General features: G+C 44.9%; 1 protein-coding gene across 1 annotated transcript; it reads left to right on the top strand.

Moving 5' to 3' along the window:
* The first annotated feature begins 1,608 nt into the window (after positions 1-1,608).
* LOC134396232 (uncharacterized) lies at positions 1,609-4,932 on the top strand. Its single transcript, XM_063122651.1, has 2 exons — positions 1,609-2,208; positions 3,944-4,932. The coding sequence occupies exons 1-2, from the start codon at positions 1,642-1,644 to the stop codon at positions 4,643-4,645; spliced, it is 1,269 nt and encodes a 422-aa protein (XP_062978721.1). The 5' UTR covers positions 1,609-1,641; the 3' UTR covers positions 4,646-4,932.
* Positions 4,933-10,971: the final 6,039 nt, after the last annotated feature.

Raw genomic sequence — 10,971 nt, forward strand, 5'->3', positions numbered from 1 at the left:
CCTCCGCTCCTAGTTCACAAATCTTGGCCGCTCAGGGAATCAGAGGTGAACTCTGTGATTTTAACCATTAGCTGTTGGAATCGGAATCCAGAACATCTTAGCCTTCCAGATGCGTTGGAATACAACTCCCACCCTGATGGGAGTTGTATTCCAACGCATCTGGAAGGAGGCAGGTTGAGAAGGGCTAATATATGTCAACTACTCATGGGTCTTAGGCTCCAGGTGTTATTATTATTATTATTATTATTTATTTATTTATATAGCACCATCAATGTACATGGTGCTGTACAGATTACACAGTAAATAGCAAGACCCTGCCGCATAGGCTTACAATCTAATAAAGTTGTAGTAAACAATAAGGAGGGAAAGAGAATGCAAACAGGCACAGGGAAGTGTAAACAGGCACCGGGTGGGGTGAAGCTAACAGTATAGAGTCAGAACAAACTCAATATTTAAAAGCTATAGGGAAAAGAAAAGTTTTCCCTATAGAAAAGAAAAGAAAAGAAAAGGTGTTGGACTGCAACTTCCATCATCCCCAGCCAGAAGGGGATGCGACCCAAATAATATTAACGTTCATAGCCAATAGGAACGTTTGCAAAAGCCCCCTCCCCTTCTCTCCAAGCTAATACGGGGACAACGTCACTGCGTACGCCACGCCCCCAATTGCGTCCCACCTCCGCCTTGCATGGTAAGGCAACAGAGCTCTGTCGCTTTAACCCTTAACGCTCCCTAACGCGTTTGGGCCAGGCAAGGTAAAGAGAAGAAGCCGCCTAGAGAGAGAGAGAGAGAGACAGAGAGAGAGAGAGGCGGGGAGAAGCTAGAAAACAGGCTGCCATTTCCATGAGAAAAAGAAATGGTCCCGAAACTTTCCTGCGACGTGTTCATTCTGTTCTTTTAAAGAAACCTTTTGGATTCTACAGTCCCTTTTGCGGGTGGAGAAAAATCAGTTTGCAACGTTGGTTTCGATGCTGCGCTGCAAGGCTAAAACCGCATTGCATAGAATCATTTTGTCGCTGTCCTTTGCAGCGTTTCCGCCTTCGAAGTTCATTTTGCGCCTTGCAAAACCCCGGGTGGTCTGGCCTGTGCCTTCCAGAAATACAGGCACTGCTTTGATTCTCCACTGCAGTCCGCTGTTTTGCGTGTTTCTCTCCACTGTTTGTTTAGCTGATCGTAGGCCGCTTTAAGCCATTTTTTGGGAGTAAAAAATAGGATCCGAAGCAATCTGCGGGTGAATACCTTCCCTGTTTTTAAATTACCGAACATTTATGTAGGTTTTTCTGCATGCTCTTGTTCACCATGCTTGCTTTTAGCGCTTTAGGCGATTGCGAGCAATTTTAGGGACAGGATAAGGTGTCTAAAGATTTGAGGGGTGAGCAGTAGCTTTCCCCCACTTTTTTCTTTTAAAAATGTATTTTTAAAAAAATTTAAATAAATATTGAAACTTGTATAAGGTGATATTTTATAATACTTTGACAACATAATAATATACATTATTAATATAACTATGCAATAAATTATATATATATATTATATGTTACACTGCATCTATATAATGTACATATAATATAGATTGCAATAATATAATATCATCACACACACACACAAATATCCTGTAGGGTTTTTCTTGTGCCTTTGCTCATCATGGATAACATTGAGGCCATCATTCTTGTGATCCTGGCAACCCACAACTTGGTCCGCCTACACTTGCACCGCGGTGGCATCGCTGCCCGGGCCCGGCGCACCATGCGGCGTGTAATGGCTAACCACATTTCCTTGCTGCACCAGCTGCTCCCCGACATTTGCCCCGACAACGAGACCAGGTTGATGGTGGAAGAGCTCAACGCTGGCCCCCATCGCTTCTGGTCCCGCCAGATCAGCCAAGACTGGTGGGAACGGGTCGTCCTGGAGACCTGGGACCCCAACCAGTGGCTTCAGAACTTCCGCATGACCAAAGACACATTCCTGGAGCTCTGTGAGGAGCTGCGGCCGGAGCTGCAACGCCAGACCACCACCATGAGGGCCCCGCTGAGTGTGGAGAAGCGGGTGGGCATCGCCCTCTGGAAACTGGCGACCACCGAGTGTTACCGGTCGGTGGCCAGCCACTTTGGAGTCGGACGCTCCACTGTTGGAGAGGTCTTCATTGAGGTGTGCCTGGCCATTGAGAAGCTTCTCTTCAAGAAGATGGTGGCTCTCGAAGACCCCAAAGAGGTACCTGTGTTGGTGGTGGTAGTCTCGCGCATTTTCTTCTAGGGTTATTTATTTCTTTATTTTTATGACGCTCCTCAGCCCGAAAGGCTCCCAGAGTGGCTTAGTTAAACAAGACAGCCGCTGCCGCGGGTTTACAATCTAAAAAGACGTGGCACACAGTGAGAAGGGAATGGGGAGGGACGAGGGGATTTTTAAAAATTCTTTTAGCAGGGCTAATGGCATGGCCCTGCTCTCCCTCTCAGCTCAGCATACTGGAATGTCTGCTGGTTATGACAGAGGAGGTGCCTTCATAAGGGAGGCCTTCAACAGGGACGGTGGAATAATAATAATAATAATAATAATAATAATAATAATAATAATAATGCTATACATTAGGGCCCCATTCAGAAGACACCTTAAACCATGGCTTTAACCATGGTGAATAAAGCAAAAAAGCCTTATTCACCGTTGTTAAAGCCATGGTTTAAGGTGTCTTCTGACCATGGCCTGGCTTTCTGGCTTAACCTCTATGGTTTAAGGTGTTTTCTGAATGGGCCCTAGTAGTAACTCATTCTCCAAGTGTAGATCCCTTATGTAGCTGAAACGGCATTTACCTCAGAATGTATTACGCAGGTTCTGTTATGTTGGGCTGGGGGCCTCTCATTCTGCTGGGTGGGGCCCTGGATATCTATCCAAAAGTCCTGCCCTGATAGCACTACTAGAAATCTATATGAGTGTGTAAATATGTGGCAATAACCGCACCGTAATGGTGTCATCCTGCAATGCAAAATATGTAATTAATTTATTCTGTTTGAAAGCTTGAGCTGTTGAAGGTATTTACGAATAGATTGATGGATATTTGTTTTTTTTAAAAAAGAAGTCTATTAGACAAATCTATGTGGGCACAAAGTAGATCTCCAGATGTTTTGGACTCCAACTCGTAGCATTCCTGATCACATTGGCCATGCTGGCAGGGGCTTCTGGAAGTTGAAGTCCAAAACATCTGAAGGTCTACCTTCTTCCCACCCATGTTGTAGGATATCTGCTGCTTTTGTCAAAGAATGGTCAGTAGCTTTTATTTGCCACATTGCAAGGAATGTGTCTGAGGGAGAAGGGAATGAGGTGGAAAATAAGAAAAAGGGAGGGTTACTACTTCAGATTGCAGGTGCGGGCTCATGATTGATTGATCCTTCATTCAATCAATCCCAGTTTCTAGAAAGTTTGATTCTCAGGGATAATCTAGGCTAGACCAGCTTCTCTTTGACATACTACTTTACTAGGAATCATTTGTGTGGGGGAGCAGTCAGCCATGTGACACACATACATGCAGTCTAGAGAGAGCTATTTATTTTTATTTATAATACCGACTGCTTTTCTGCAAATGTCACCAAAAGGGGGTATGCATAAACTCAAATGAGAATAAAACATAAAAACAATAGAATGTATCTATTAATAATATTTATTAATAAGCCCCATTTCACACCGGATGCCAGGCAAACCTGTCAGGCCCTTAGAGGAATTCAACTGAAGAGGGCATCTCTGGATTGTCTTAATGCTGTGTATTGTTGGGAAAGGTGGGAATTGGCAAAATAAACTGTCCTGGGAGCAGCTAATGTGGCATTAGCCATCTTCTTACCCCTTACAAGCTTTTTGAGGAAAGTTCTTAAGAACACATTTTGGAAACAATTGCTTGTCTAAACCATGATGACCATTTAGGATGTGGTCTTTCTAATTTTATAATCTTGCCATTTTGAAGGTTATGGAAGGATTTGCAGAAATGGGGTTTCCTAGCTGCGTGGGAGTCATGGACAGGACACACATACCCATCATCTGCACTGTTCGAAAGGGAACCAGCGTCAGCCAGAAGGGATTCTTCCCGATGTCGATGCAAGGTACGGTGGACCACAAGGGCCGCTTCATTGACATCGAACTCAGCTGGTGTGGTAAAGATAAGGATACCTCCTTCTTCCGAAACTTGGCCCTGTGCGAGGCAATGGACCAAGGGTCATTTGTACCTGGGAATCCTACGATGACTATCGGCGGTGTAGAGATTCCTGCACTGATCTTGGGTGATGAGACCTATCCCTTGAAGAAGTGGCTCATGAAACCCTTTACTGATAACCTCAACCCTCAGAAAGAACTTTTCAACTCCCACCTGAGGGACTGCAAGAATGTGGCCGAACATGCCTTTGGACGGTTAAAGGGACGGTGGAAGTGCCTGGCCACCCGTTTGGAGGTTGCAGAAGAGAACATTATCCCTGTAGTGGTGGGATCCGTTGTGCTCCACAACATATGTGAGAATCGGGGGCATGCTTTGATTGATGGGCCTTGGTCCCAGGATGGTGTGTGGGACCAAGCCCCTGAGGGACACTTGAAATTCCCAACATCCCCAGAGGACGCTCAGGATGGGAGCCTGGTGAGGGAAGCTCTGGCAAGCTATTTTATGAGCAATTCCTAGCTAACTGTAAAGACCTTGAATAAAAGACACACTCGTTTCAAATACACACTTTGGAGGAATTCAGATGACCATTTGCTCTGGGAGATATGACAGCCATCATGTGAGGTGAATTTGCCACTCCACCACAGCCCCATGTTTCTGATTGGATATCAAGGTGTGATGAAATTTGCCTTATGGTGCAGCCTCTATTGATGTGGCACTCCATATTGGTGGTCACCACAGCAAATGGTTTTCCAAATCTGCTTTTTTATATGTCTGAAGGCAGAAATAGAAATATGATGGCCAACCACTGCTCAAGAGCAGTTGGCGTGGGCCTGTCCTACCGTGAGGGCCAGACGTGGGGGCATCCACTGCCCAATCTATGACGAACCCCTGCTTCTAATACAGATCCACACTGCCCCCTAGAGCATCTGGTCAGTTGGCACCCTGCCTTATCTAACTTCTTTGTCCTCCAAAAGGTGAACAAAAGCTTAATCCCTTTTCTTGAATAGGCCAACTGTTTCTAACCACATGGGGCTTTTGAGATGTAATTTACAGTCGTTAAGAAGGTGGGTCCAGCCACTGGGTAATTTTCTAATTTGCTGGTTAGACCACTGACATCAGAAATGACATCACACATTGAACAGACCAACCATCAGTCTCTGCTACGGGTCTGGGTTTTACTGAGCTGAGATCTCCATAAAACAAAAGATTTACTCAGTCCTGATAGAGCTTTGTATGTACCATCTAAATGGGAGCCATATGCACTCTCTCTTCTCAGACCATGCCTTCTGCAATCATAGTATAGTAGAGTTGGAAGGGGCCTATAAGGTCATTGAGTCCAACTCCCTACTCAATGCAGGAATCCACCTCAAAGCATCCCTGACAGAAGGCTGTCCAGCTGCCTCTTGAAGGCCTCTAGGGTGGGAGAGCCCACAACCTCACCAGGCAACTGATTCCATTGTCATACTGCTCTAACAGTGGGGAAGTTTTTTCTGATGCACAGCTGGAATCTGGCTTCCTATCACTTTGAGCCCATTATTTCCTGCACTCTGGGATGATTGAGAAGAGATCCTGGCCCTCCTCTGTGTGACAGCCCTTCAGGTATTTGAAGAGTGCTGTCATGTCTCCCCTCAATCCTCTCTCCTCCAGGCTAAAAGTGCCCAGTTCTTTCAGTCTCTCTTCATAGGGCTTTGTTTCCAGACCCCTGATCATCCTGGTTGCCCTCTGAACACGCTCCAGCTTGTCTGCAAATCAGTTTGCAGTAGGCTTTGGGACCCAGGACTCTAGATAGTTAGACTTTTTGATTTTTATGTCAGTGTATGTGTGTGGTTGTTGCCTTCCCTGCTTCAACCCCTCCCCCTGCCCCCCCAAACCTGCCCTTGTTTCTCTTTCCCCCCCCTAAATAAATCCCTTTATCTATTTGGATGTTTGGCTGTGTTGTTTTAAAAGGGATTTCTCACGGAACTCTTCCCCACGTGAAAGACCGTGTGGCTGCAAAGATATCACTTGTGTTTTAAGATATATTTTTAAAGGGTTTTGGTAAGCTCTCCTGTTTCTGAACTTTGAGAAGGGAAGTCCAGAGCACCTTTCGACTTTTCTTTTTTCCTAGGTCTGGCCTGACGGGAGGGGCCCTTGAGAATAGGGCTCAGAAACTCCCCAACCATATGGATAGGACAGGGCTCCTGTATATTTTTTAAAATATATATTTTATTACAAGATAAAAATATATTGAAAATAAGTTTATTGTTTAAAAGCTTTAAATCAAAATATAATACTTTCAATCCTGCCTGATCTAAACTCTCCACACACCAACCACCTCACTGTCTTCACCAATCCTAAGTCCCTAAAATCCTAAGTCTTCAATAAACAACTCTCCCTCACTCATCCCCCAAACTCACATACTCCTTACTCTGCTCCACCTATTACATCATAAACCAGACCCACTCAATTCTAACATTCCCTACTTACCGGACATATTAATCTAGGCATGTACAAGATACTCAATTGTGGGGTAACACCACACACACCCCTCAGGTCAAAGCTGTAGCTACTCCAATTCCCTTGAAGTATCAGGCGTCCTCCCAAGGAGCTGATTATCTGAGCAGGTCGGCCACGCAGGGCTTGTCTCACATGAACATAAGAGCCCTGCTGGATCAGACCAAGCATCCGACTAGTCCAGCATTCTGTTCACACAGTGGCTGAACATCCATCGACCAGGAATCCGCACAGATATGGATGCAACAGCAGGGTTCCCCTGAGGTTCTTCATTCACGAACTGAAAGTGTATCCAAGAATATGTCTGACCTCCTTTGGTTGAAATCATCAGGGGAAGATCAGGAGTGGACTTTGGGTGGAGTGTTCATTTTTAGAGCGGCAAGTGCACATGTAACGTGTATTTGGGAGTTACATCGTGCTGTACCATTGGGGAGCCAGTGCGGTGCAGTGGTTAGAGCGTCAGAGTGGGACTCCGGAGATCTAGGTTCTGTCCACCACTTGACCCTGAAGCTGCATGAACGAACTCTCAGCCTAACCTACCTCACAGGACTAACCAATATGCAGGCGATGCACAAGAGCCAGTGGGGTGTAGTGGCTAAGGTGTTGGACTGGGAGTCGGGAGATCTGGGTTCTAGTCCCCACTCAGCCATGGAAACCCACTGGGTGACCTATTTCCCCCCCCCAAAAAAATTAATAGTCAAGGGACATTAAAAGAAAAAACCCAACTATGAGCAGCATAAGCTAAAGGATTGTTTAATACAGTAAGACATTAAGCACGGCTGACTGGGGCATGCTGGGAGTTGTAGGACTTTTTTGCCCTCTAAACATGCATAGGGTTGCACCCTTAATCTCTTTTTTCAAACTTAATAATCAAGGGACATTAAAAGAAAAATAACAACAGAAGCCATGACCAGCATAAGATGTACACCAGTGTGGCGTAGTGGCTAAAGTGTTGGACTGGGAGTTGGGAGATCTGGGTTCTAGTCCCTACTCGGCCATGGAAACCCGCTGGGTGACTTTGGGCCCGTCTCAGACTCTCAGCCCAACCTACCTCACAGGGTTGTTGTTAGGATAAAAACAGAGAAGAGGGTTATGTACGCCGCCTTGGGTTCCTTGGAGGGAAAAAGGCAGGATATAAATGTAATAAATAATAATAATGATACAGCATTCCAAAACAAGTGACCATCACCAGCGCATCCAGTTTATAATTTTTTTTATAGATTTAAACATTTTAAAATTTTATAGATTTTAAATTTTCTAAATATATAAACAGATTTTAAAATGTGAAATATTGCGGTACAAAACATCAGCTTCAGCCACATATAAGAGAATTCTACAATACCACTTATAAGCTAAGCCAGGACCAACCAGGAACAAACCAAACCTCAATGAAGGAACGTGGATTAACAATTGGCCCCTGTATTAAAAAAAACAACGATCCATATTAATAACTATACATCACGGCTTGTTTAATCTCATCCTCTACATTGCTATCAGGTTTCAGCTGATTAATAAACATGGGCCCTGTTCAGAAGACACCTTAAACACTGTGGTTTAAGGTGTCTTCTGAACAGGGCCATTGCCTCCTTCATCTTTCTCCTTTGGAGGCTCCGTTCCACAGTTAGCCCACAGATCTTCCGTAGAGTTGCTCTGCCAAGTGCTCCTTATATTCTTTTAGAAGACGTCTTCTAGTTTCACCAACGCAGGAGTTACATCCCAAACTTTTGATTTTATAAATAACCCCTCTTAACTAGGGTGACCATATGGAAAGGAGGACAGGGCTCCTGTATCTTTTAACAGTTGCTTAGAAAAGGGAATTTCAGCAGGTATCGTTTGTATGCACGCAGCACCTGGTGAAAGTCCCTCTTCATCACAACAGTTAAAGCTGCAGGAGCCCTGTCCTCCTTTCCATATGGTCACCCTATTCTTAACTGTTCACTCCCCCTTACCGTGCACATGGCGTTTGTTCCCGTGTCCAGCTGAGACGTCACAAGATGTTGTTTAAATGTTATCGGAAGCAATACAGACAACATAAGCCTTGATGTCGTGGCAATCCCGGACCTTTTGGGTTTCTCATAAAATATCCATCAGTCAACAAATGGGATTTTCAAAACAGGCAGGTCTCAGGTATACCTCACACTCCTGACAGCTGGACCTGATAACCTATAACCTATAACCATTGCCTTCTGCCAGTTTTATTACATTTTGTAATAGGCATAGCCACCCTAGTAGCTTTCTGAGCTACAATTCAGTCATATCTCCCCCACAGGGTTGTTTTGAGGATCCAGTGTGGTTTAGTGCCTAGCGTGTCAGACTGGGAGTTGGGAGATCCGGGTTCTAGTCCCTACTGAGCCATGGAAGCTCACTGGGTGATTTTGGGCCAGTCACAGACTCTCAGCCCAGCCTACCTCACAGGGTTGTTGTGAGGATAAAATGGAGAGGAGGATTATGTACCTTGGGTTCCTTGTAGGAAAAAAGTCGGGATATAAATGCAATAATAAATAAAATAAATTAAAAAATGGAGAGGAAGACTGTGTAACCTGCCTTGTTAGAGGGGGGAAAAGTGGGAAAGAAATATAAGAAACACGTGTCAGGAAGGAGACTTCTAGCCTAGCTTTCTCCATTACATGCTCATGTTCTAGATGCAAGACAAAAATATGTGGCGATATCAAGCAGAGTAGCGTGTCACGTGAGCTCCCATCTGCTCCTAGCCTACACCTTACTCAGGTGGTAAAACCGTGTGTTGTGGACTGTTCCATTTCAGGCTGCAGGTGGCGGCTGATGTGTTAAGTTTCTCTCTCTTTTTTAATTAACAGTACATATGATGGAAAATGTAACATATGGTTCCCCCCCCTCCCATTTTCATTATGTATTTTCTGTTGTTTTGTTGATATTCACTATATAAAAAAAGTTCCTGAGGCAAAGTCTCACCACCCCCGATTAAAATGGGGCGGGGGACGATGACACACACACACACGTAAAAATACATCATTCTGTCTGCCCCCATGACGAACTCCTTGTGGGATAGCTCAATAGTGCCCCCCCCCCCCGGCCTTGTGGGCCACTTGGGAGAGGGCCAGAATGGATGGGGGCAGGGTATGAGTGGCAGCAGTGAAGTGGGGCAAGACAAGAGCTGGGTAAGCCTTGGGTCCTGCCCTGGGGCCCCTCTTCGATTGCTGCAATGGGCTCAACGTGGGGCTACCCCCAAAACTGTCCAGAAGCTTCCATTGGTGTAAAATGTGGCAGCTGTGTTGGGTACTGGGAATATTTTATACATGTTCTGAAGGACCTGCACTGGTTGCCAATTTCTTTCTGGGATCAATTTGTGGTGTTGGTCTTTAAAGCCCTAAGGCCACAATCCAGTGCATGTTGAAGACAGGAAAAAAAAATCCTGCATTCCCCTGCTGGCTGGGGAATGCTGGGAGTTGTACGACGTTTTCCTGTCTAAACATGCACTGGATTACGCCTGAAATGCGTAAACCAGGGACCGCCTCTTGGCCTCAAAGAGGTGTAAGGGACCGCCTCTTGGCCTCAAAGAGGTGTAAAGACAAACTTTTTCCATTCTCCCTTTTAGAATGTGTGGTTTTTAATGGTTTATCCTTTTAAAATGTGTGGTTTTAATATTTTTACCATTTTAATGGTCTTTGCATAACCATTTTCTGGTTTTACATTGTTGCACTCTGCCTTGATGGCTTTTTAGCAAGATAAGGCAATACAAAAATGCTAAGAATAAATAAGCTAGACAAAACCCCTGATGTGTAATGGAAGTTGCTGTCCCTTCATGAATGTTGAAGATAGATTCAATTGCCTCTCCAGTTGGCTTCTGCATAGGGTGGCCTCCAGATGCTTCAGACTACAACTCCCAACAGCCCTGGGTAGCATGGCCGAAGGTCAGGGATTATGGTGGATTATAGAAGAATCCACCATCTTGTTTCGAATAGCAGCCAGCTGGATGCTTCCAGAAAGCCCATTCTATGTTCCCAACATCTGTTATTCAGAACTTTACTGCCCTTGAACATGAAGTTTCTGCTTAGGAATCATTGCTAAAACACTGGTAGGGAGCAATCCTATGACCCAATTTCTTTGGATGGGCAAAGAAGCCCATCATGCCAAAATAGAGCATGAGGAAGACGGAGGCAAATCTGCTGCTTTCTCCCACTCTGTATTGGATGGCCATAAGCCTCTCGAGTTTGGTGGCTTATAGACGTTCCGATAGGATTGCGCTCTTAGACACCTTTGCTGTGAATTTGTTGAATCCCTTTCATTTTTTTTTTTTTTTAAAAGCCCAGCATTTTCAGGAAGTTCATTTTGGAAAATGCAACATGGAATATTACAGGCAGGGGCCACAA

Source organism: Elgaria multicarinata, chromosome 3 (genome assembly GCF_023053635.1).
Source record: "Elgaria multicarinata webbii isolate HBS135686 ecotype San Diego chromosome 3, rElgMul1.1.pri, whole genome shotgun sequence".
Lineage (NCBI taxonomy): Eukaryota > Metazoa > Chordata > Lepidosauria > Squamata > Anguidae > Elgaria > Elgaria multicarinata.

Bases quoted from the DNA above. Each gene is read 5' to 3' on its own strand.
- LOC134396232 (XM_063122651.1), top strand. From the start codon at position 1,642: ATGGATAACATTGAGGCCATCATTCTTGTGATCCTGGCAACCCACAAC. The intron at 2,209-3,943 runs GTACCTGTGTTG...GCCATTTTGAAG, and splicing joins CTCTCGAAGACCCCAAAGAG to GTTATGGAAGGATTTGCAGA.